This window comes from Temnothorax americanus, unplaced genomic scaffold (genome assembly GCF_048541705.1).
Source record: "Temnothorax americanus isolate GAGA-0224 unplaced genomic scaffold, ASM4854170v1 Scaffold36, whole genome shotgun sequence".
NCBI classification, from domain to species: domain Eukaryota; kingdom Metazoa; phylum Arthropoda; class Insecta; order Hymenoptera; family Formicidae; genus Temnothorax; species Temnothorax americanus.
In genome coordinates, this window is record NW_027509505.1 from 1,673,856 (window position 1) to 1,700,000 (window position 26,145).

Sequence of the window (26,145 nt, forward strand, 5' to 3'; positions counted from 1 at the left end):
TAATTTTAATTTAACACTGAGACTTTCTTATTTTAATGATTTTAATATAGATGTTTCTTTAGGAAAAGTTAGAAAACTTGATGTTTAAGAAAGTTTATCAAAAAAATTGCGAAACGTTTTCTCCGACATATATGTATGTATACATATACCGATGTCAATACATGTATATAGCTATACATATAAGACTGTTATCATACCATCTTAACACGCCACAAAAAGCAAGAAGCTGATTTACGAGAATTCACTTGAGAAGAGCTTTGATAAAAGTGACAATAATTTAAGGGTATACTCGAAAGACCAGAGACAGGATATTAACGACATTGGAGTAACACGAGCTGCTGCCGCTGCTGGTCATAATGGAGCTGTCAATCAAGATGAATGTCACGACCGAAAAGAAGTATTGATTCCGATAGAAACTCGTTTCCAGTCGTCACGTCATTTAAGAGAAATCATACGCTTTGCTAATTCAGATTTATGATCTTTTACGAAACTTATATTTCAATCCTTTGCCACGTCGCCGCGTCAGTGAAATTCTACTATATATATATATATATATATATATATATATATATAAAATGGCAACATATTATTTTTAATATATTATTTATTATATCCTATTTATTGTGTATGGCAAAGAAAAAATTTTTAGATGCTATCCTTTTTGTGATGATATATCTTTTAGCTCTTGATATATTAATGCATTGAATTTTCATATTAGAAATATAAATGATTCTGCATTGGGTAGCATCGTCACCACGTTACTATCTGTTCGGGCGACGTTATTGCAGTCACGTTGCTCTCTATCTCTGATGCTCTAAGAATCTCTCTGCTGCTTAAACGATATGATCTATAAACGATACGGTCGCGTTTAGGGTTAAACTTTTTCTTTGGGTATTAAAAATATGGCCGAGAGAAATGTACCTACAGAGCAGAAATGAGACACACAGTAACATGACTACGGGGTACGATCGCGATCGGGATAAGATGTCGTAACCTTTGGCTGGGCTCACAACTCGTGCCGCGTGAGTCCCGTTAGTTTCATATAACGCCCGGGGATGCTCAACACATTCCTGAAGACGTGCGCCACCGGCGCTACATGTAAATGACATATATCAATTATCTTTATTCCTGTGGCTCATATATACTAAACATTTATTGCCGTGAGCTTGTTTCGCTATAGATTGTCTAGGAATAATCTCTTTTGGCGAATGTATATTTTTTTAAGATTTCGTAATCTATCTTTTATTATCAAAAATATATCGCGAGATATAATTTTATTCTAATTTATAATAGATTAAACGGAAAAAAAATGTTATTAATAAAAATATAATTGCATAAAAAGTTTTCTGTTTTCGAAGAAATATATCAACCCGGGCTTACGTATGGACGCTAGAAGGGTGAGGAAGGATTCTAGAGGGGGGTCGTATCCTAGTAATTATGCCACGGACGAATGTCGGGACATTCATCAGCGACAGTATGTTTAATGCGTAGCCGTTAAATATATGTGCCCCAAGCACGCCATGGTCTGCCTAAACACAACACTCCAACAGGAATCCAACAAATTAACGCCAATGCGTTAAATGTTCAAGCTAGAAGATTGTCTTTCTCTTTCGAAGCAACTAAGAAACTGTAACCCAATTTAACGTGGAAAAACAAGCGATTTTCCCGACAACTTTACTGCTTATTATACGTAGGTTACTTTTTTACAAAGTTCTTTCAGGATTTTATTGTAAAGCTATATTTAAAAAAATTTATTTTAAGATAAAAACATTATCCGAAAAATAAAAGTACCACCGATGTCACAGTAATGTATACTGTTAAAACCATAATAAAAGTCACGATAATTTTGTCACAAATTACAATTTCGCGCTTTTATCGCAATTTAAACGAGCAAAGAAAAGATCCGGTCTCTAAAAATTAGCGACGAGTCATACGAGTAAGTTAATAGGAACGTAGTATATAAACGTTCGCGGCCGTAAACGAACGACGAAGAAACATTGCCGGCAATATTGTTTTAATCCGTAAAGGACAAAAAATGTTTGTGCAGCACAGCGATTAATACATGCCTCTATATATTCAACGCATGGTCCGTTGAACGTCGCCAATAAATTCTGATTTTTTTCAGGACTAATATCACGATCGTTTTAAAAGAAAAAACTTATCCAGATATAGTAAAGATATTGCAAAAATGTATTTAAAAAACTTGTCCAAAATCTTGTTTCTTGTAGAAGATAATATCGTATCTTTAAATATGATTTTGAATAATATCATATTTAATTATTTAAATATGATTTTAAGTTATAGACATTTAGGAAAAGTTATAAAAATGTACATTTAATACATAATTTATGATTAGATTAAAAATGTAATTTATATTTCAAAATGTATAACACACACACACAATTGCATTTAATATTAAATAAGTATTATTTAGTTAAGTATTATTTAATTTTGCGCTTTTTTATTTTAATATTTAAAATCTGAAATAGGATAAATTTGAAACATCTAATGCTTTAAACCCAACTCAAGTTTGCGTTTCTTTGTAATTTAATACTAATTATAAATAATTGAGTTCGTGTAATCTCTGTCAAGCACGTGCCATGTTTTCTTTTAATTATCACGATCGCCGAGTGTTTCGTCCAACAAAACGTGGGTAAGATTAATGATCTCCGAAGAATGGAGTCATTTCTTTCTCCGATCAAACATGCGGGATAATTAATAACGCACCGATTGACCTAACGATTCTTAATCGACGGCGTGAAAAAAACTGTGAAAAACTCTCTCTCTGACTGGAAAAGGTATAAAGAAATTAAAAACAGATTTCGTAATCGATATCGTAACCTATTCCAAGAGAATCAATTCCAAATACAATATGTTCTGATGATTTGTTATAATCTGGAGTAACTATTTATTAATTGCAATTCTTTAATTTAAAGCAAAAAAAACAATGTAATATAATTATTTCTGTTTAAGAAAAATGTGCTAATTTATGAAAATTAAATGAGTAATTTTAAAAATTAATAGTATAATTTTTCTAATTCATCACTTTTTTTTATTTAATAATAAAAATAATATTTACATCTAAAAATTTAAAAAAATCAATTTTTGTATTGATTCTTTCCCGATTTATGAGAATGATATTAAATGTTCCATCGACTTATGGTGGAAATCGATCCAAATATCGAAAGTCCCTATTTGCAAGGTGGATCAACGAGTACGGACAACTGCCATATATCGTTTTTCGAACCGGATAGGAGAAGCGCCGTAACAGACGGTCTCGTGTTTACGCTGACGATCAACGTGCAAAAATAAACCCGCGCCCTGTACATCCGTAACCCTTTTGCGTCGATGGACGACACGCGTCCGCCTGCTACCGCCGAAGTCTGTTTTTGAAACGTTTTCTTTTTTCCCGAGTCGGATAAAGACTGGATGTAGATTGATTACCACGCGAGACTTGACTTTCGTATATAATTTCTGCGAATATCGGAAACGTTTGCTCTATTTCTCTATATTTATCTCTCTTTCTTTGCAAACGTGATTATATGTGATATCGCATAATCTTTATGTAACGTAATTCGAAAACAAAAGCACACGCGCGAGCACGCGCGCGCGCGAAAGCTTTTTTTATATTATTTAAGTATAGGCGTGTATTATTTTTGCTGTGAGCAAATTTGGAAAACGCATTTCGATGCTAATTTTATTTTCAAGATAAAATGTGTATATAAAATTACGCTGCAGCAAATTCCCGGTACGCTTTATTGGAATTTGCGGAACGCAAAATTTTTTCAAAATAAACTAGTTGCAAAAGAAAGAATCTGTTTACGACAAATTAAACGCGCGCAATACGTTCAGCTCAGTCAAAATCAGGTATGCGCGTTTATGCAAATGCATTATGCAACCGCGCGGTACCAAAAGCGCATCAGTCAAGAATCGCCAAATTTGGCAATCTCATCGGCTCTCTCAGTTGGTTAATTATACCGCGACGAAACGATACGCAAAAATGTCTTTACTTTCCAGTAATAAAGAAAATGAATTGCCCGTAGCTTTTCGTCCATACAAATAATTCGTGCTTTCACAATTCTATACCTTACCCAACATTTTTACGAATTTCTCCAAGATAGAATCCAAGGATAAATATAAAAATTTGCTTGAAAAAAACAGAGTAAAGAGACAATTTCAATAAATTTTAAACGTTCGTTTCGATACGATATCTTTATAGAAACATTTGGAATATTAAAACGTCCAAACGATATATAGCCTCGGTTACATAAAAATTTGTCGCATGACCTCCATTCTATGATTCGCATAAAAAGCAGAACTCCGCACTGTCGCGATTGCAACAACGGAGTATTAAATCCGCGAGCGGCGTAAATCGATATAAACATGAGTGTACATAGTATTTCGAAAGACCTCGGGAAACGTCCTCGTGACGCAACGTTCGCGGAACAATCATTAGCGGCGCGTTTGAGCGCGAAGTCTAGCGGTGACGGCGACAACGCACATGCATCGCAGAAATACCGTTACGCTCCGATAATAATCGCGGCAGGTGTTCCGATACGGCGAATAATTTCGATACTACGAAATTCCTCGTCCACGCGGGGCCAAATTGCAATAATTATTTCCACGGTTTGCGTCTTTCCTATACACGACACTCCGCGAAAATGTAGCAACTGCCACGACGTCACGCGCGAACGCGAACTTTACGCACGAACTTTGTATTACGTTTTTTTGCCGTAGTTTTATGACAATTATGTATGTCGATATAAAATATTTCCATATTACAAAATTCATTTGCAAATATAAACAGTTTTAGTATATTTTATAAAAATGCTGCTTATATATGCAAATTATTTTAATAATTAAATAAAAAAAATTTATTATTCAAAAGAATTATAAAATAATTAAATCTTTTTTCTCAATTTTTTATCTTAAAAAGAATTACGATTCTCCTAACAATAAGTGGGATTAGTGAAACGAATATGCGACATATCAATATTTGCCATTTTCTCCTCGCATAAATTGCATATACGAAAAAAGGGATAATACGACATTCAATTTAGTGCCCTCACGATCGCATGATATTCTCGGTTATGATTATTATGTTACCTCGCGCCTTCGTCCAATCCGCGAGGGTGTTTTTCGTAAACTCGGTGAATATAAATTACGTGGCGCGATACGCGCACATACAACGCGCCGAGTTAATATTTGAGCACGAAAAATTGCCTGTTTCGCGAGCGGTATATTACACGTTAGCTATAGAGTAGTTTCTTAGTCGAGCGACGGTATTCAATGTAATGTGGAAATGAACATAAACAATATACAACGAAAAAATAATGTTTTTACCGCGCGGTCGATTTTAAGGTAGTACATTTTAAAAATGCTAGAAGCGTCAGCGATAAAACTTGAAAGTTTCAGAAAATTTTAGTTTTTCTTTAATATGAAATAAAATCAATATATTACCGATCAATAATGTACTTTTATTTTGATCAAATATTTGTTTTTATCATATAATAATGATTATAAAAGTTAATCAATATATACTAATAATTGAATTAATTAATATTAATTAATAATCGGCGCATTTGTCGCACATACATTAAAATGTAGTAAAACAAATAACACGCGAAATAATTATATATAGATACTTATACTAAATAAAATAGCGTTTTATTCGCGCCTTAAATTTGAATGACCAGCGGATTTCGGAGCAACGATCACGTGACTCGTAATCGGCTACCATTCCGCGGTTCGCGATACTTCACGAGATGCGATAACTATAATAACGGCTCGCAGTCTCCGTCTATAACACGCGTGTGTAATACATTGAAAGCCGTTTACCGTAACCGCAAAACGAATTTTCAGTCAAACTTACGTGATCCAAGCGCGGCTTCGCGCCCGATGCGTGTCCCACGCGAATCTTGTCCCGTTGATATGTATCCCTCCGCAGCTTCTGCGATCACCAAAAAAGCACACTTTTTCACCGATATGCGTCGCAAAGGAGAAGACGAGAGAGAGAGGGAGAGAGGGGGAGAGAGAGAGACGATTCTCACTCTCGATATGTAAGCGTTAACATAATCGGGACGGAATCACGCGCCACGACGTTCGAACTGACAACGACGAGCGTGGACGATCGGCGAGCGCCGACTGCGCCACGCGCCGTGGAACGTTGAACCGTATCGCGCGGTGCGAGGTGCGCGCCGTGCGCGGCGGTGGCGGGTGGGGGCGAGCGGCGAGCTCCGAGATCGTCGCGCGGCCGGAGCAAAGGGGAGGGGGAACATCCCGCGCCCGCGCCCGCGCCCGCGCCCTCGCCGCGAATTCGTTACAGCTGACGGCGATGCTCCGCGACGACGCGCAACATATCCGAATCACGCCAAACAGATCTGTCTTTTCTCGCATCTTTCGCGTTCGCGCTCCAATACGTACGACACGCGTTAGATATATAAATTAATAATAATAATTAAATATACCCGAAAACTTGTGAAATTGTCATTTCCCGTTTGATCCGAGATTGAATGTGCTGAGAACTTTTCTAATATATTCTCTATGTCGGAAATTTTTAACAAAGATATATTTATTCCGTCATGTAATACATATGTGAGATAAATGGATTCAATACCTGTCTACGTTGCCATAAATCTTCCCGTCCACTGGATTCCGATTCCGCCATTGCCCCTTGCCCCGACGCGCGCGACCACTTTTTCACGCACCCGTGCAAGCCGACCGAAAACTTGCGATTACGTACTTACACATTTCTCTACTCGAATAATCAACCCGACGACCGATTTCGGGTTGATCTCGCACGGTACTCCTGGCGATCATTGGATCTGTTACGTCCGCAGCTTTGGGATGAAAGAAAGAAGCTAACGCGTCGAAACGCGACGGCGAAACGCACGCGAATGAATTGAACGCGCGATGCACGTCCACGTCGCGTCGCGATTCGCGTCATTCGCGATTGGATTGGAGTTGAAAGATTCGAATCGCGCCAACTTCACGCCGCTACGCGAAAACTCCATTAACCCGATATTCCGAAAAATCTCAATCGCGATGATCGCTCGTTAAATCTTTACGTCGATGATGTATTACACGTTGATCAATCTAGAGATCCGATGCTAATAATTTATACAAGGGTGCGAATACTGCGAATGTCCGTAATGCAAGAACGAGGGAATTGAGAGGTGAAATATTTCGATCGGGAGACACAGCACGATAGAACGTGATGCGTATTACCGAAGAACGATATCAAACAACTATTCGCGATCACATCGGGTTAATTAGCACTCCCGCGTAATCATCAGAGACACGACTTATTGTTAGACACACCAATTAGACGACGAACGAGTCGCGGGATGGATTTTCGACGCGAAAATCGAGCGAGAAAACACGGCTCGATCACGTGATCACGCGCTCCCGACTGCGCACTGCGCCGCCAGCGCCGCGCCTCGGCGTGAGGTGTGAGTAGAGAGTTAGAGAGTGTATAGATGAGACAGAAAAGAAATGGTTGCGGCGCTGCGTTCAAGTTCAAAATAAACAAAAAACGTGCTGTTCGCGCTTACGAAAACACATCCAACTGCCGACACGCGCGATAAAACTGCCGCAAATTAAAAATGTTATCGCATATATATTTTAATACGATTTATACGTCGATGCTAATAGTATTTAGTACTATATCTGACTAGTATGTTACACACATTTTGATACAAACGTAATTTCAAACGTGTTGATATATATATATATATATATAATAATGTATTAATTTATACTTTAATATTAATGTCACAATTAATAAAAAAGATAAAAGAATGTTATAATAAAATATTACAGCGTCAAGAAGAAACTGTTATAGTCGTCTACTTCAATTTGATTAGCGCATCGATTATAATAATCGAATAATAACGTCTTAAATTATGTAATTTTAATTCAATTTTAATTTCACGAGCATGTGTATGACTGATGAATAAAACTGAATCAATTGTCTTTGATTTTAAATAAATAGATAAAATGGGAAACAACAATTGCGAATATTTCATTATTATCGTTAATATTTATCTCGATGGTTTTAAGTGAGCATTAGCATGGAAATGAAATGGAAACTCGAAATGCAGTAACCGTGAAATTTAGTAATTATATTTTTCAATATAAGTGTAAGTTTTGTGGCAGTACATTGAATAGTTGCGGGTGCATTTATATATGATAATGATGTGTGTTGCTTAATAATCTCAAATAACTGAAACAGTAATAAAATGGAAACCCGTAGTGCCGCGTCAAACATCGCGTCAACACCGATGTAATTAATTGCACAAAAAATACACCTACGTGTTGCAATTTATTCGCTCCCTGATATACGCTAGAAAAAAAGTGCAAAGATAAAACTCGCGTAATTGTGTAAACCTGGCGAATCAAAATATTAAATAATTCAGATTGAATTCTATTGAAAATTATAATCAACAAAATTTTACACGCGCGTACTCAAATAATATTAATAATAACATATTAATTATATTTTATGTCGTCAAATTTAAATACGTTTCGCTATTTTCCGATTTTAATCGTGTCCTTGATCGGAACTCAGCGGAACATATTTTATCAATAATTTCAAAAATTGCTAGATTGTTTTATTAACCATATTTGTACAATGCGTATTTTGGGAAAATAAACATGAACGTAACGTTGCAAGACACATTGGCGTGAGGTGTTGTAGCTTTCTTTTAATTCTATACCTGCAAATCGCAAACTAAACAGATATAGCTAATATACGGTTAAATTTGGAGAATAGAGTTGCACGATAAGAGATTTGCTTTTATACGAATATCATATCTCTAATATATGTATATATATATATATGTATAATATAATATAATAATAATATATAATATAAATAGTTAAAGTCGCAATATATGCATCTTTAATTTTTGGCGTAAATCACGTTTAAAACCTATGAACTATCATAAATTGCGCGCAGATCGACATGCTTATTAAGATATTAAGAACAATACAACGAAACAAGAACGAAAAACGAAAAAAAGTAGATAATTATTACCGTTTATTAACAAAATTCTAAAAGTCGGGATTCCGCGCTAGAAAACGCGAATAAATGAATGACGAGCGAACGAATCACAGTAACGACGTTATTTTTATCATTTTACGAGTAATCAAGCCTTACACACACGTCATTACAATTATGTACACAATTTGTCGATAGACGTCACACGAGCGCGATACAAAAATCGTCGGGAATCGCTGCAGCAAAAGTGAGACCACAAATTGGCAATGATCGAGCGACAAAGAGTGCGATGTTATGATTCTGATAATTTTCACAATTGATAAAGTTGAGTCAAGACTTGATCAAATCTCAAAAACCTCACCCTTTCGTTATTTTTGAAATTTCCGAGTTCCAAAAGTTGCAAATTTTACATATGCATATATTTTCTACTTTTTATATGTATATTTATATAAAAATTCCAATATTGTTTTAAATTAAAAGACACTTTTGTGTCCTGAATTACTTCTATGCAGAATCAAAACGGAAAATTCCATAAGTATATATCCCACAATTTAAAATATATAACGTAAAAAAGGCAATCTCTCTCTCTCTCTCTCTCTCTCTCTCTCTCTCCCCCTTCGTTTAAAATAAGTAATTTTAAATAAAAAATTGCATACACTTGAAACTGACTTATTATAAAAATAATTTTTTGTTCCTTTACAAAACGTCCTCTTTCAACATTCTTTACTCATTTGATAAAATCAGTTATGTGAAAGAATATTTTCCTGATTTTCCATTTTGATAAAGACGACACTGACAATTCTTGCCTTCACTTTATCAACACCTACAAAAATAATTTTAGTAATAGTCATCTTTCTTTTTCTGCAGCGCATGCACTCGTTCGTCAATTTTTTCCAGTGGCGTATCTTATTGCTAATACGACGCGGTTCCTTTACAAAAATAATTATCTTCTCGCTTTTCCTTGAATAAATTCAATGTGCACTACGCTTATCCAGCATCCCAAAATCGCCCAATTCGTCGCCCTTTGTCTTCCGTTGCGAAAATTCTTACGTTATTAAATACCAATTGCTAATCGCTAATCGCTAATCGCTAATCGCTCGAAAATGAAGCTTTATCCTCCTAGTTATTATTTTTTACCTTAACCCTTTCGATCATACATTGCACTCTTCGAGAAACTACTCGGTGTAACTTTTATCTTAAAATCGTATTTTTTCTTAAGACAAATTTCCTTTAGTTTAAAAGAGACGTTCAAATATCAATAAGTATATAAATAAGCTAAAAGTCGCCAAAATTAATTTTTACGTTAACACACATCACATATGTTAAAGCCTTTTTCGCGTCATAAAACCGAAAGGATTGATTGAATACTCCGTCTATTTGCGTTTTATCTATAACTAGACTTACGTAGACATCCGATATAAAATAACCTACTTAAATGCATTTGGCATGTTTTGTTCTTAATTCCAAACTCGTCCGCTTCAATCTCCGTCATCGTCATCATTCGCTATCGATCTACTACTATCTCAGTGCTGTTGACATAGTCATCCTCCCGGACGATTAAGGACTGGTTACGTCATCATCGATTAGCACTCTCTATCACGCAAGATTAATTATATATTATTCTTACTCTAACTAAAAGGATAATATCTAAAAAAGGACGAATTGCAACCGGGATTTTAATAACCAGCAAGTCCTCCAGATTAACTCTAGAAGTTAATACTGGTAATTAATTTTTGCAGATATGAATTTAAATCCAGTTTTATTCTTTAAAAAAATCTTTTACACACTTTGCGATTATATATCTGTCTTTGGTCTTTTTCAGCTATTCAATTTTTCAACAGTATTAAAAACTGTATGGAAATATACGTAAATTTAAAAAAAAGTTTTACACCATTTCACACTAATCTGTGTTGGATTATCTACAAGATTCGAGGATTTCTTTTTGAATGGCATCAGTGAAAAGTATTATAACTGTACTTTTTTTAACACCCGTACAATTATTTCCCAATACTATTTTGTCGGTAAAATGCCTTAAAGAAATATTATAACTTTCTAACCCATCGTTTTAAATTTCATTTTTTATTTTTATTGTAATTAATGACCTGAAAACTTTCAGAAAAAATAGAAATTATCGATTATTGTAGCTTTTCGTTAACACTGTCACTACTGTCAATCTAAATCTGAAAGTTCAAAATCTAAGGATTATGAGATCGTTTCTACCATCGCAAAATGTTTAGTGTCATTCTATTTAGCCCTTCGTAATTTCAATTTAATAAAATTTAAAGCGACGCGAAACTTTTCTCGCGTGTACACAGTCATTAAGAAAATAGTTCTCAACTTCGATGAAGCTCGCTTTTTCAATCGCTGTACAAGAGTGTCAATCAACTTAATGACTTTGAACAATACCAATACCACAATTGCCCCATTTTTAAAGCGTTTGAACTTTGGATTTCATCGCTCTGGCGCGAACTAGTCGTAAGTCAGCGTCCACACACCTTTGGCGAATCACCACGACTCTACGCTACTCGTTATCACTTCGTCCTGGTCGTGTTCGGTACGCCGCTTGTTTTCACGTGAACATTTTGCCTGTTGGATTTGCCCCTGCTAGCAATCGTCGAGGCGTCGATCACTGATCTCCGGCTCCTATCTACTTTTTCCACCTCCTCTTCGTCCCTTCCCTTGTTCACCTCAGATCGCTGGGTGCGACCCGTCGACTTGTACGTGATCCTCCCGGTCTTCGCTTCACTCTCGTATGTCTTCCTCAACGGCTGCGGTGTGTAATACAAGCTAAACCGTTTTGTCCGCGTTGCTGACTTCTGTCTCGTTTCGTCGCGTAACTCATCCGTCGAGCTAAACTTCCGCGTTGTGACTTTATCACCGCTGCCGCCGCCGCCGCTGACTTCCTCGGGCGATCTCTTCGTTGCGCATGAAGAAAAGCAACTGTATCTCTTGCTCTTGGCATTTCTGGGATCTGTCTGAATCTTCCTATTAATGTATCTTTCCTGTCGTAGCTTCACTGGCTCGTTCTTTGCGCATTTACCCATTTCTTGAACCCTACTAAACGGGCTATTGCAGTTCTTTTTGTCGAGCTGATTGTTCGATTTAGGTGATCTTAATGTATTCAGCACAGCTATTCGGGTTTGCAGTATCTTCGTAGCAGATGTATTCTGATCCTGATTATTCGTGAGCTTGGAAGATATCTGTGATGAATGATCCTTGAGACAGTCGTTCCGGTTCGTGTACCGAAAACTCACATTCTCGAAACTATCAGTCGATTCCATGCTTTGCGTCGAGCTCGATTTTTGGCCACGTGCCAATCGCGCGAATTGAATGTTTACAAAGCTGTCAGAAGTCTCGATGTCATTGCCGGTCGAACTATCGCCCGTCAGACTGTCGCTCGATGTCGACGCAGTCGCGTTGCTGTTGCGAAAGTCATCGCTGTCGAATCTCCTTTCACGACTCATCTCGTACAAGTTCTTTTGGTTACATATATTTTGCCGATTCTTGACGATGGATTTATTCGCCGACTTCGGCGTTTCACAATTCGAGTGAAAATATCTTGGTTCTTTTACCGAGTTTCCATTTTTCTGATCGCCTCGATGATTCCTAGAATCCGTGACTATCTTCTCGGCGATTTTGCTGCAATAAACCGGTGACGTGCTGCGACAATTGCACGTATTTAAATTCTCTGGAATGCTGTTAAGCGACGAAGTAGCGCTTTGCGATTCGAGACGACGTCGCGGCCTTCTGTTACAGTTTAGATTATCTATTAGATCGTGCATTGATCGACTCAGACTATTGATGTCTTTCAGACAGTCGGAACTAAGAAACGTTAAATCATTTTCGTTGCTATTGCCGTTGGCAAAATCAATTTCATCACGATTTCGCTCATCCGATTTTCTCTGGGTATTGATGAACTCCTGTGCGTCGCAACGATCAACAATATCATTTTTCCACTCAGCTCTTGTTCTGGTATCGTCATCCTGTCGTTGACTGCGCTGCTTCTTGAAGTCGAACTCAAAGGTAGCCAATCTTATCGGCTTACGCTGCTGATTCCAGTATTGCTCCGCCGGTGCGTCGGCAGCAGTTGCTGTTGCGGTCTGCTCGCCTCCTAGAAAGCTCTGCTGATATACAGAGGCGGGACAAAAGAAAAGAAAAAGCACTGCTACAGATACAGCAAACCACTACAAAAGCTTTCTTAGTGTTGTGTTCGAAATAAAGCCGACAAAGCGTGAAGGAGGCAAACTAGGTTTCTGATCACACCACGCTCATAACATAGACATTTTGTTCAGCGTGTAAAGTAAAAGATCATAACGAATTATTATTTCTTAAATAAATTACATTTACAGAAGAATATTTATAATACGTAATCTTTTTTTGTAATTTATAAAATAAATTCTATAGTCTAGAGCTGTTTATGTTTTTGACTCTTTTCCCGAAACTATATAAATATAAAATTATTTATGAATTAAGTAACAATAAAATTAAATAAATTCAAAACTCGAGATGATTTCGTTGACAAAACTTATTGTTGAAATTCCAAATGTTACATTTATAAACCCGCTCTGAACTCTTTTCCTGTGTAGTGTGGCGTGACGAACTAAAAGGAGCTGAAGGAATCGTGCCTAAAATAATAAATGCAATAGCGAATGTGTCGCGTAGCCGAGAACCACCTGATAAATTCATCTTCGGTTACCGTGAGAGAGTGAGAAAGGGGTTTTAAGCCATGCTGGTGCGGCAACGCGGTGATTTCTCTAACTCGTGAGGTACAATAACAATGTCGTATGTCAGTGATAGTTACCGCGAGCCACGGATGATCTAACACGTCCTCCGCGCTGAAGCGAAGTTCTGGCAGTGCCTGCAACATGTTCGAGATAAGCTGCTTTGCGGAATCCGATATCGTGTCCCAATACGGCGATGTAAATTCATATTGACCGCTCAGAATACGCTCAAATAATTCTTCCTGTTCGTTATCTAACGATACGAATGGTGGAAAGCCGCACAAGAGAATATACAGAATTACTCCGGCCGCCCATACATCAATCTAAAAAACAATATATTTATATATACATAAGAGTTATGACAGAAATTTTTTTTTTAAGACATATTTATATATAATCTAAATATATTTTTCATGTCTTTATAGATTAATATTAAAAATTCTTATATTTTTGCCTTTAAAAATATATTTTCTTTAAAAGTACATGTGAGAAATGTGTTCCAAAAAACTAATTAATTTTTATAACAACTTTACTTGCTATACTTATTTGCTACATTCGCTATAATAAATCAATATACCTTTAAACCATATCCGGTTTCGGCGAGAATTTCCGGTGCCACATAAGTAGGTGTACCACACACCGTGTATAAAGGTTCTCGCACTACCTGCGCGAGTCCAAAATCACCTAGTTTCAAACACCTAACGTGACTGCCATCCATCTCAACTAAAAGATTCTCTGGCTTAACGTCGCGATGTACGATATGACGCGAATGTAAGTAAGCCAAGGCGGAAGTCAAGTGACTGATCATCACACTCGCTTCTGCCTCGGAGAATTTCGTCGCTACTGCGATTGCATCGAATAAATCTCCACCCTGAGGTAATATCGTTTCAATTACTACATCTTCGCAATTAAATTTTACATTATAAATTAAATTACAAATGTATCGTTTTGATTTTTTTTTTCAGCACTATTACGTTTCTTTCAATTTCGATGGCGTACCTTAACTAGTTCCATAATTAAAAATAGCTGATCGGCAGTATCTTGTTCCGCAATCAAACTGATTATATTGGGATGGCAAACTTGTCTTAGTATCGCTACCTCGCTGGCTAGCATTGTCTCCTTTCCTTGACACTTGTACTTATCCACAATTTTTATAGCGTATTCAGCTCCGCTAGATCTAAAATATTAAATTTTAATGTTTCGTATCAGATTTTTTGAACAAACAAACTAAAGGCCATCTCTGGTTAAATAAATTACAATATCGCGTTACATTTTGCACGTTAATTATATTTTTTTTAATATAAAACTTCACTAATTATTTTTTTTACATATCGCACAATTATCTTCTATAAAACAACATCTTCCGATCTTCAAAACTATAGTTTCGATGTTTCCATAATTCATATAAAATTTCTATTTAAAAGTCCTTTGTGTTTCGTAATACTTACTTGTGAGTGCAATGCCTAACGACGGCAAAGTTTCCGTCTCCAATTATGTGTCCTACGGTGTAATGCAATCTCAGAGGCTGCGGCAGTATCAAAGACGACGGACTGGGAGTCCTGACTTGCGGCGTGGTAAGCGTCTTCTTGCCAGACTTTCTCGGCATCCGCGGCATCGGGCCGCTCTGTCGCTTGGAACTCCACGGACATCGGCGGAAACTCTGAACACTCTTACTCTCCTCGAAGTCCAGCTCAAAATCTTCCTGTACGGACTTTTCCGGGCCGTAAGCCACGAAGATGTCATCATTCTCAAAGAATTGCTCGAGCGAGGTCACTTGCTGACCTGACAACGCGTACACCTTCCTCACCGCCCCAGTATCGAGTTTTACCGCCTCCGTAATCGCTTCCATCGCGTGCTCGAGACTCGGCGCGTTGCGTTTGTTCAACAATAACCGCACCACCTTGCGTGGCTTGGTACCGTGGCGGATCAGCGTCACGATGCGCGCTTTCACGCACAACGGAATGGCGCTGGTCTGCCTGCCGGTACCACCGCCACCACTGCTAGCTGCCGGCGACTGCGGCAGCCCAGACAGCGAGCTCCCCCGACGGACCTTGGACGCCGAATATTCGACCTTCTTAAAGATTTCACCCTGGCCAGACACCACGTAGCACTTGCCGTCCTCTAGGTCGCTGACGCTCTGTACCTTGTGACCATCCATGGTATATATCGTTCGCACCCCATTCGGCAGGGTAACGCTCGAAACCAGGGCACGAGTCAGATCGGACGCGAGACTATCGAAGCTGCGATATCTTTCAGGCGTCACCGCCATTACCACACCTGTATAATATTTATCTCCATTGCGGAAGAATCGAACCCTCTTGGCTTTTTTGGTCGGAGGTGTTCTAAGGACATTTAAGCTGTGTCGCGATGCGATATCCAATATCCTCTCATCTAGACTGACCGTGGTGGTCGAATTGAGTTCACTGGCACCACCCACCGAAAAGTTGCCACCGCTGGACGGCGAGGCACCTTGGCTCAGTGGTTCCTCCATCATCCTAGAGGAGAATTACTCTTATCAATGAAACAATACGTACAAATGTTACTTGATATTTTTCAACGACGTGTGACAATTAAAAGTCCTAGCTACTCTTATTTTATTAAAACTATCGTCTAATGTCTATCACATATCGTAACATGTTCCTAATAGATTTTACACCCGTTATATATAATTAGTCTTTCAACACACGTATGTGCGTTGGCACGTTCCTAATATAATTTATACCTTATATATAATTAACAGAAAACAAAGGTAACCGTCACATAACAATACGTTCAGAGTAAGAAAATAAATTTGTCGGAGGATAATTGAAAATGTTCGTGTTTCGATAAGTACGTGATTACAATCTAACATTTTCCAATATAATTTGTTTTTAACATGGTTCAGTGTATTACACACGTGATACATACTGGCTAATGACTAAAATTAAATGAAATTATAAATTTTAATAATTGGAGTCGCGTATAGAGTGACGCATTTGAAAGAGAAATGCACAAATATATTACCCTTTAATAATTTATTATCTTTTTCAGTCTAACTTTACAGTTACAGACGTGTCGTAACGTAACGAAATTATAAACCAAGCCAGGCCCTCTTATCTGCCACCCCACCACATCCCAGTACAAATATAAAGTCACCTGGAGATTATCGCGGGCTCGCGCTGCTGATAAATTAGACAGTCCCCCGGAATGGCATTCGAGCCTTTTTTACCCCCTCATCGGCAATAGCATGAGTCACGCTTTAAGAAAGTGCACTTGACAGGTGCAGCGGGAAGTGCGGGGTGCGGGAACGGGAATTCCATTTGGCGATCGTGAAACCGCTACCAGCTACCAGCTACCAGCTGCCGCGAACAGCGCGCCAGAGACTGATATCAGAGCGCGACTAGCACGAGGACAGGTATGGACTATGAACGGGGATATAATAGGATGCTGCGTGGCTGCGGTGCGAATGCACTTAACCTGCTCTCGCTCGCCCGTTAACGGGCGCCGTCCGCCGTCCGCCGTCGTCGACGAATGACGAATATGACGATCCGCCCGGTATACGGTGCGTGCGGCGATTCGCCTAACGAACACGCGTGTATCCACGCTGTCGCTCACCTGCTCGCGGTCCGAGCAGAACGTGGTCGATCGTCTTCGTCTCGGTTCGGTGGCACGGGACACGGGACACGGGACGTGCAGCGTACAGCCGTCCAGCCCCAGCCGTTCGACGCGCGCGCGAGACAGGCACAGGCCGAGCGCCAAGCGCCGAGCGTGAATCACCAATGATCACCACTGATCACCAATTCACCACCAGCGAGCTGACATTTTCGCAGCCGCAGCGCTCCGGCGACTCCGGACTCCGGCACTCCGGCGACCGCAAAACACTAGGCACTAGGCAGTGCGGTAGCACCAGTACTTGCGCATGCGCGCTGCAAACTAAATTCAACATTCAATTTTGTAACCTGTTACTTGCAACTTGAAAAGTTTATTACAGAATTGTAGTTTCTTACGGGATTCGGCAACTTTTATTTTCAACACCGGAGAATCGCTAAAATATTCTTAATTCAAAATTTCATAATCGAAAGGTTGCGATTGTCGCAAATTATTTTTATTGCTGAATCGACAATTAAATATTATAGTTTCTCACGAAATTCGATGTCGACGCTGTGATGCCGATGAAGATATATCAAAGACTATCAATCTTACAATTAGGTAAATATGTGATTATTATCAGGGCCTTGAACCCGGAAGTAATTGAAAAATATTAACATTATCTACATATAACCGTGTCGATTTAAAATTTTCGATCGCCGACTCACAATAAATATCTGAACAATTAGCTTATTATAATACGGTACAGTTTTAAATTCGTGATTTATATTATATATATTATGCAGATGTGTTTCATAACCAAGCATTCATATTTTTACAACGCATTAATATTATAATATATATATTGTGTTGCACTACCGCATTTTTTTTATATAATATAAAATAAGACGAAACTACTAGCAAAAGGAAGATACGTCGGTAAAAATCGGTTGTCTCGATAGACAACAGTAAGATGTCACTTTGAGTCCTTTTTGAAAATTCGACGTTATTTATTTTTAAATAATCTTTATTTTAAACGATGATTTGAAAGAAGATCCGTTAGATTTTTTTGAATTTATCAAAATTTTTTTTCTATTATTTGCAAATTTTTGTTAGAAAGGTATTCATTCGTAACTATTCTAATAATTCAGATATTTTATTATATAATATCTAAACCTGATAATATATATTGTTAATATTTTAAATTTAAAAAATGTATATTTTTCACATTAGATGTGATATCTTTAATATGTAACCAAATAAAAATAATTATCAAACATTTTTTTCTTAATTTTACCGTTCTCATTATTTCTATCTATTCTTTTAAAAAATCCATTTATCGTATGTATGATAAACCAATTTAAAATAGAGCAGCTATCTTTGCGCAAAAAGAAATGTTGAATCGCATGTTTTTACAACTTAATGTCGCTATAATAAATACTAAATATGTGCGTATACGTGAAAATTAAGATCCTTATTTATACAACGAATAGGAGATTTTCTTCGCCGCGATGAATAAATAACAAAAGTGATTAGATTGCCTTGACGACAACTGGCAATTTTATTATTCTTATTTATAATAAAATGCTTATTCGCGAATATAAGGAAATGTCGACGTGGATTTGAGAGAGAAAGGGGTTTCTTTTCTCAAATCTACGCAAAAATTTACAGCAAATTTATTATCGCAAATTGAAATCAACGAAATGATATCGCTAATCCTTGGCTAAAAGAATCACTCTTTGGTTTCTTTGTTCGTACCTGGCGCGCCAGGTAAACGAATAGGCAGGTAACCGTGGTCACCAGGTAACTCGCATACTACGTTGCAACGATGACCGAGAAGGAGAGGGGCCCGACGCAGGACGCAGGACGCAGGTCGACTCCGTCGAGCGAAGTGGTCGAGGTGGCGGCGTTCTCGTTCTCCGCCTCCGCCACCGTCTCGCCGCGTCAGCCGTCAGCTCGCGCTGCTCGCAGCTCCGACTGCTCCGAGCTCGCAGTCTCGTTCGGCGACTGGCGAGGAGCGTTCGTCGTCACTCGTCGGTCGAAGGAGGTCGCAGCTGGCGGGCGCGCGGGTGTGGAGGTGAAAAAGTGGAGAACGTACCTCGGAGCGGAAATTTATTTTTTCACGGCGCGCGAGGAAAAAAGTGCGAGCGGGAAAAACACAGGCAAGAGGAGCAAGAGTGGCAGAATGTTGAGTGCGTGAAAGGGTGAAACGAGACGAGAGAAGAAGGAGCCGGAAAATGCGGGCGCGACACGTCGTGGCAGGTGAGTCAGGCAGGTCTCCCCGTGTTAAGACCGCGGTTGCGGTCGCCATCGCTCCGTGCAACCGTGCGAGCGTCGCGTCGCGTCGCGTCGCGTCGCGGGCCGAGGCCCTGAGTGGCCCTGACGCGAAATCGTTGAAATCGTTTTAATTTACGTCGATCCGCGATCGTTGATCCCCGAATGTTAAATCTTCCATCGCGAATATAACTAGCGGAACAAGATGCAGCGTTCACCGAATTGTGGATCCTGAATATAATCGCGGTATAAGCGATGATCTACGCTGACGCTTATACGAGGGATCCTGAATCGATAATCGAGCTATAGTGAATCAAGACAAAGCGAGATACACGTCTATATTATCTTATTATTATTTTTTAAATTAAACTGAATAAAATAATAATAAAAGTGTACAATATATATATGTTTGTGTGTATAGATACATGCGTTATATAAAATTATTATATAATGTACATACCGTACATATAATTAATTGATTAACCCTGGATGTTAGGAAGCATTGCATTTAGATATAGGATCGAGGAATTTTTACGCTTATTGTTGGTTCCAGAGAGACGAAACTCTTTTTACGAATTTTTAAATAATCCAATGAAAAATCCTCGCAAGTCAAAATATCGAGACTGTGCGATTGTTTTGCTAGGTAATTTGTGAATAAATTCAGGGCCGTGGGACAATTCAGACAATTGTGACAGGTGCAGGAAAAATTCACCCTCGAAACATTCCGCATACCTACCTAACCGTCTACCTGAGGTACCGTTATGAGAAAAGCATATCGTTACGCTCCAAGGGAGTCTGGAATTTTGATTGTTATAATTAACAAAGAGTCTCTGGTAATCGACATTGTATAAAAATAGTTTATCGCGTTGCAAAATAATAATTGATAGAAAAATGCCACTGCCAAAGATATCATCCGGAAAACTATATAGATTTGTGAAACAAATATTTTTCTAAAAAAAAATACATATTGTAGCATAGTTAAAAAATATGGAAAAAAGATTATATAGAATTAAAAAGGATTAGACAAAGCTTAAAAAGTTTTAAGAAAGGATAGATACTCTATAAGAACTGAAATTTTACTTTTCTCTCTCTGTCTCCCTCTTTCTCTCTCTCATAGTCTACGTATTTTGTACCACCTTTTTGCATCTCGAAGTTCGCAGATTATCGGCCATCTATTTTGCTGTTTTGAGAGTTTGTTCGACTAGATTTACTTATTTTGTTAGATATATGTCATATCGCTTGGTTCTCTGGGAGCATCGCGTGATTCGCTAACGAGACGAAGCTGAATCTATTGAAATCTCCCGCAGGTGAGTTCAATACCAGATCCCAGAACGAGTAAAATCAGCTCCCTTGACTCCTTATGATTGAATTTTGATAATACTGAACCTTCTCTTCAATCGCGCAATGTTAATTCTTATAAAACAATTATGTCTTATAAATTTTGAATTTTATTAAAATTAATTTTGAGACATATTCCAATTATTTGAAATTTATTTAATTTTCCATAATACAAAAACATTCTCTAATTAAATTTTTCGAGCGTTGTCGTTTAATAATTTATTATTTGAGGATTGCGTTCAAAGGGAATAATTTGCATTTGTGTGGCAAAGGAATTATAGCAGTGCCAAATGAGAGAATTATATTATAACGTTGCGTGAATTATGGAATTTTCTAACGAGCGTGATAAACCAGTTGACGTTCTCTTCCGTTGTATCGTATGTGACAATGAAAAATTCTGATTGCGTGCGATGCGGTATTAATCGATATCGCTTGGTGCAACGAACCTTCGAAATGCATTTGCAAAAAGTAGAACGATTCAACGGTCGAAAGCAAAAGTGGCTTAAGTTAATAAGTCTTTTCGCTACTCGATTCTTAATCTTTTTAGAAGAGATGATAATTTAATTTTATTATTTGTATTATTATATAATAATAACCATTGTATAATCGGGCATAATGCGTGTATTCGGGAATAATGTTTTTGACTCCAATGTATTCGACATCTTTTTATTGTAAGTTGTAAAAAATATTGGATTGCACGTGCACGCATACGAGTTGTGATAACGAACATTTCTGAATTTACCAACTATTAGGATTTTAATTAAACTGTAAAAACAAAATAATTAAATCCGTCGACACAATTATACTATACCTGATCCTTAGAAAAGTGATGTAATCATACCGATAAAAATCTTAATGATATTATTATTGCGTGGGAAAACGGATGTGTCCTCACGTTTGGCATGCCTGATTTTCTTCTATTTTTTTTATATTAGATTTTGATTTATTATTCCAGCTTCGCGCGTTTTATGATTTATAAGATACATATAGTTCTCCTACAACTGTACGTAAAATGTTTTTTAATTTACATTATTAAGAGAAATATATATAGAATCTATAAAGATTTTTGTAGAATTCGGTAAGTCCTTCATTTTAATAGCAACACAGTTCTGAAACAAACAAATATTCAGGTACTGTGCTGTGTTTCAACGTTTGGAACATCTGAACATTTTTTCGTGCCGTCGACAATGGAATGGTTTTTCCTCGAGTTGGAATTTCGATTTGGATCAGAAGAGAAAGAGGAAAGAAAGAAAAATGCCCATTTTCCACGATACATAAAATTCTTGCGAAGGTATGCAATTGCAAATGAGACGTTTTTCTCGTCCCGAGAAGAATAAAAGCTGGAATAATTTATAGGCTGGTTATCTATCTGCGAGCGAGCTTCCGCTTTTACGCGCACCTTTCCGGTCACGTAAAAGCGCGCCGCGCATTGACCGCGCACAAGGAGGCGCTCTTTCGTAACGGTATAAACTTTTACCTCTTCGGGATCACCGGCGTGGATCAGTGACCGACCCGAGAGAGTCACTACGATGACCCGTGTAATTGTCGTTCTCACAGACGACAATTATCAGAAAACGAGTACTACGCAAATTTACAAACTATACGGCAAAGATCGACCATCGACTCTCGCAAAAATGTCCAGAAATAAATAACTTTGTTACATTTTGTAATCTTTTTTCGCTTAACTTTACAGATTTTTTTTATAACGTTTACCTTCTGTCTCCGAGATGAGGAGATTACATATCTCTATTTAAAAATTAATTTTATTTTATATATATGAGCTGCTTTCTTGCGCATCTCGAGAAAATATATAATACAAAATCTTAATTATTAAATTACAAAAATATATTACATTTTGTAACGCATCTTGAACGGGTGGCGGATCTTGATGTTCTCTAACTTTTCGTCACAGACGTTGTCTGCAACTGTGTCCAACTTTCCAAAACTGTAAAGGCCCGTCAAACTCGGGAAAATGTCCTTTGTCCGCTCCGTGAAAGATGCTCTAGACCGGGACGGACAAACGGCTTATCGTTCCAGGAATTTCTGTGCGCTTCGCGATCGTGCCGTAGCTGAGCACTCTTTTTGTATGGAAATACGAAAGCTGACGCGAGTTTAGATAAGCGACCACCTGTGTGTGTGTATAAAAAGTATCCCTATGAGTCATCTCAATTTTTCGAACAATATCGAGACGTTTGAGCGAAGCAACGAACTGCGGAGTCTGCGATATCGATATCGTTAAATTTCTCAAAATAAATTGATTTGATTGAAAACGACGACAATAGGGAAATGATGGTTTACAACGGGTAACAACGCATATTTGCATAACAATATTGATGCATACATATCTTGCCTAGAAGATGCCTTTACAAAAATACTCGCTAAAATTAAATTTGGTTAAACGAACTCTTTTAGGATTTTGTTGTTGCATTTTAATTAAACTCTCTATCTCGCACGAGTGTATACATAATAATTATATTATATTAAAGATTTTAAACACGTCTTTTTTACAGATATATTTTAATAGATACCTATACTTATAAGGAAAGATTCTCCTTTCTCAAGCTTTCAAGATATTCAAAATTTCTAAGAAATCTTCGGTTTTGAATGATAATTTGAAGTAATTCGAAACTTTACGAGATACTGGAATAGCAAACTTTTGAAAGAGGGCATCGTACGCTTATTATTAGTCAGAGACCAAGTTTTCAGGCATTGTTGTACGCGACACGATATCGATATAACCACGCTAGAAGAGAAGAGGTCAATAGTTTCGCGAACAGACGTCGTTTCCTCTCTGAAAAAGCATTTAACGGAACGTCATCTCGCTCGAGAGCGGAGGCGTGTGCGCGTATATGTGACGCAATTGTTCCACGTGTCGCCTGTCAATTTATATCGAGCCAGCACTCGACGCGACGAGGCATCGCGAATAATTTTGCGGATAATTCGCTGCGGGCGAAAAATATTTCGAGTGCATGGTATTAAACTCGTTTCTGCTATGAGCGTACTTGTAACTCTATGTTTTTATCGCATTTCACGTTTTTAAGAGGACTTTGCGGGCACGAGAGAGCTCTGAAAGCTTTTACACGAATTTATATCGTTCGTGTCCGATATAAAGGAACTTCTGATACGATTGCAAAATATTCGATGCGGAATGTTTTTTGCGTCATTATTGCAGGTTTTGTATAATAATAATAGGTTTTACACAACGTAACCAGAATGTACGATACAGGTTTTTTTTCTTCAACGATATGGATTCTTTTTATTGACAAACACGCGTGAATCAAGGAATAATTTTGGATTATTGCATATGCGTATATTTTCTCCTTATACATATATATTTTTTCAATTATGTTTATATATTTTTTTCTTCACGATTTTTACAATGCAAACATCGAAAAATTTCGATAAATGAGATTCTCTATAAAAAAAAAAAACAGAATGTTTCTATACAACTGACCGCGAAAGCGCGCTCACGGGATGTCACAGCGGAAAAACGCAGCGAATCGAATGAAAGTTGCATCCGCACGAGTGTGCACGATACCGGCGTTAAATTACAGAACCGGCTCAGCGTGGCGTAATATTACGCTCCGTTCACTCGCGCGAAATTCGAATGCGAAAAATAAATTCCGATGTGTCTTTCGGCTCGTCATTGAATTCAAATAAAACGCGCAATTATTTCACACTTCGCACCAGAAAACAATTCTTAATTGTTAATATTTGGTGTTTGTGATTTCTGTATGTTTTCCGAATGTATGATTTGAAAATACATACATTCTAAAACTATTATAGATTCTGAATATTATTTTTTGAGTCTAAGAATATATATTATTTACAAATTAACAATTATTATAAACAAGACGACTTTTAATTAAAATGAATTTTCCAAGAAAATGTACCTTTAGAAAATGGATGATGAAAGATAGAAATAAAAAACGTTTGATCCTGCCGCGAAATGTTTTCTTTAGCTTTAGGGAAAATATGTATAAAGAATGGAATTTTGTGAAGACAGTTGTAAGAAGGGGCACATGGCCTCTGCGAATGACGCCAGAACCCCTAGAGCCCAGTATTTTTACAAAGAAAGATATTTCACAGGTCCCGAAAACTCATTCGAGTGCCTAATTTTGACAATTAACAGACCCTCTTTCAGCCCCCACTCGAATCTCACATACTTAAACTCTCAAATGAAGCAACGAAAAATACATTTACCGTCGAGATAACACTCTCAAAGGAGCATGCATTGATTAGTTAATTAGTCTTGTTATCTTTGATGAATGAATTAACAAAAAACTAGGGGTTTGATAATTTCACTTCGCCGATTCTCCATGAACTGATAAGTATAATTATATATTTTAATGAGAGAACTTGTTGCCTCTCGTTATTTTCTTATAGTTATATAAAATATTACAATGTTTATATATCTTGTGCAGACAAGATGTTTGAAGTTATAGAACATGAGTTTCTTCTTTTTTGTGACGGTAAGGCAACAATCTATAAATATTCAGAAAGCCATCTCTTCCGCAAATATATCGCATGTATCATAACACAGCTGAATCATCGCATTGACGGCCAAGTGCAATCCGCGCGCGATAATTCTTTCGTACTTCGATATTTCCGTCACGCGAACGAAGTAAACTAGAAATATTTTTCAACATTTATAACGTTTCCACGAACCTTAAAATACGAACGTGAAATAAAAAAATGTTTAAACCAGATAAAACTCCAAACTAAAATAATGTTTTTTTTTGCGCGTATTGCTTTACATTTTTTCCGAAAAACTTACGCGCTGAAAATAGTTTGAGTGAGATTTGAAAAATAATACTCCTGCCCCCCAATACACAAACTGTTGCGGGAAATTTATATTAAATTTCAAGAGTTTTCTTTGAAGAATCTCGAGACGACTTTGCCTATGCGGAAGTTTAAATTGAGGATTAATTACGTGTTGTAATAGATAAACAAATAGAAAATGGCCAAAATTATATTGGAAGCAGCGCCAGCGTTTTTATTTAAAAAGCAATTATCTTTTATTATTTTATTATATGTAAAATATATTATCGAGCATGTAGAATTGATCCTTCTTCTCTTCCCTTTTTCAAATAAGCTGATCAATAATTGACTCCCAAAGTTTCGCAAAGTTATATACTTCAGCTTTATCCCGCGTTCGGAGAGCATCGAACAGAACACACAGTCATACAGCTTTTATGAATCATAAAATCGAAATATATTGCGGTGTTAAACGTTAAGGAATCA

The 26,145-nt window shown here is 37.5% G+C and overlaps 3 protein-coding genes across 7 annotated transcripts in view; 1 reads left to right on the plus strand and 2 right to left on the minus strand.

Moving 5' to 3' along the window:
- Sick (sickie) overlaps positions 1–7,448 on the minus strand; it is a 163,149-nt gene extending 155,701 nt beyond the window's left edge. Inside the window, exons 1-2 of one of the 2 annotated variants that reach the window (XM_077414126.1) lie at positions 6,617–7,448; positions 5,873–5,950 (exon numbers count right to left, since the gene is read on the minus strand). The gene's annotated coding sequence lies outside the window, so the exon portion shown is untranslated. The remainder of the gene's footprint in view (positions 1–5,872; positions 5,951–6,616) is intronic. The other variant, XM_077414127.1, reaches the window with a different exon arrangement.
- A 654-nt stretch (positions 7,449–8,102) lies between these two features.
- LOC143901698 (serine/threonine-protein kinase zyg-8) lies at positions 8,103–17,658 on the minus strand. 3 transcript variants are annotated; one of them, XM_077414132.1, is made up of 6 exons: positions 17,317–17,658; positions 15,171–16,217; positions 14,722–14,899; positions 14,300–14,593; positions 13,803–14,045; positions 8,103–13,125 (listed from the first exon to the last, which is right to left on the minus strand). In XM_077414132.1, the coding sequence occupies exons 2-6, from the start codon at positions 16,214–16,216 to the stop codon at positions 11,533–11,535; spliced, it is 3,354 nt and encodes a 1,117-aa protein (XP_077270258.1). In that variant the 5' UTR covers position 16,217; positions 17,317–17,658; the 3' UTR covers positions 8,103–11,532. The 3 variants fall into 3 exon arrangements, with proteins under 3 accessions (XP_077270258.1, XP_077270260.1, XP_077270259.1); XM_077414134.1 differs by having other exon boundaries at positions 8,103–13,122; positions 17,317–17,657; XM_077414133.1 differs by lacking the exon at positions 17,317–17,658 and adding an exon at positions 16,858–16,989.
- The window catches only part of Crb (cell polarity complex component crumbs), a 35,976-nt gene continuing 26,826 nt past the window's right edge, over positions 16,996–26,145 (plus strand). For both annotated transcript variants that reach the window (XM_077414130.1, XM_077414131.1), the window contains exons 1-2: positions 16,996–17,116; positions 19,060–19,551. In XM_077414130.1, the coding sequence (XP_077270256.1) occupies positions 19,527–19,551 (25 nt within the window). In that variant the 5' untranslated portion in view covers positions 16,996–17,116; positions 19,060–19,526. The remainder of the gene's footprint in view (positions 17,117–19,059; positions 19,552–26,145) is intronic.

Excerpts from the sequence above, each read along its gene's own strand:
- LOC143901698 (XM_077414132.1), bottom strand. The coding sequence starts at position 16,216 with ATGATGGAGGAACCACTGAGCCAAGGTGCCTCGCCGTCCAGCGGTGGC. Across the intron at positions 14,900-15,170 it reads GTTAGGCATTGCACTCACAA|ATCTAGCGGAGCTGAATACG; the intron begins GTAAGTATTACG and ends TTAATATTTTAG. Across the intron at positions 14,046-14,299 it reads AAACCGGATATGGTTTAAAG|ATTGATGTATGGGCGGCCGG; the intron begins GTATATTGATTT and ends ATTGTTTTTTAG.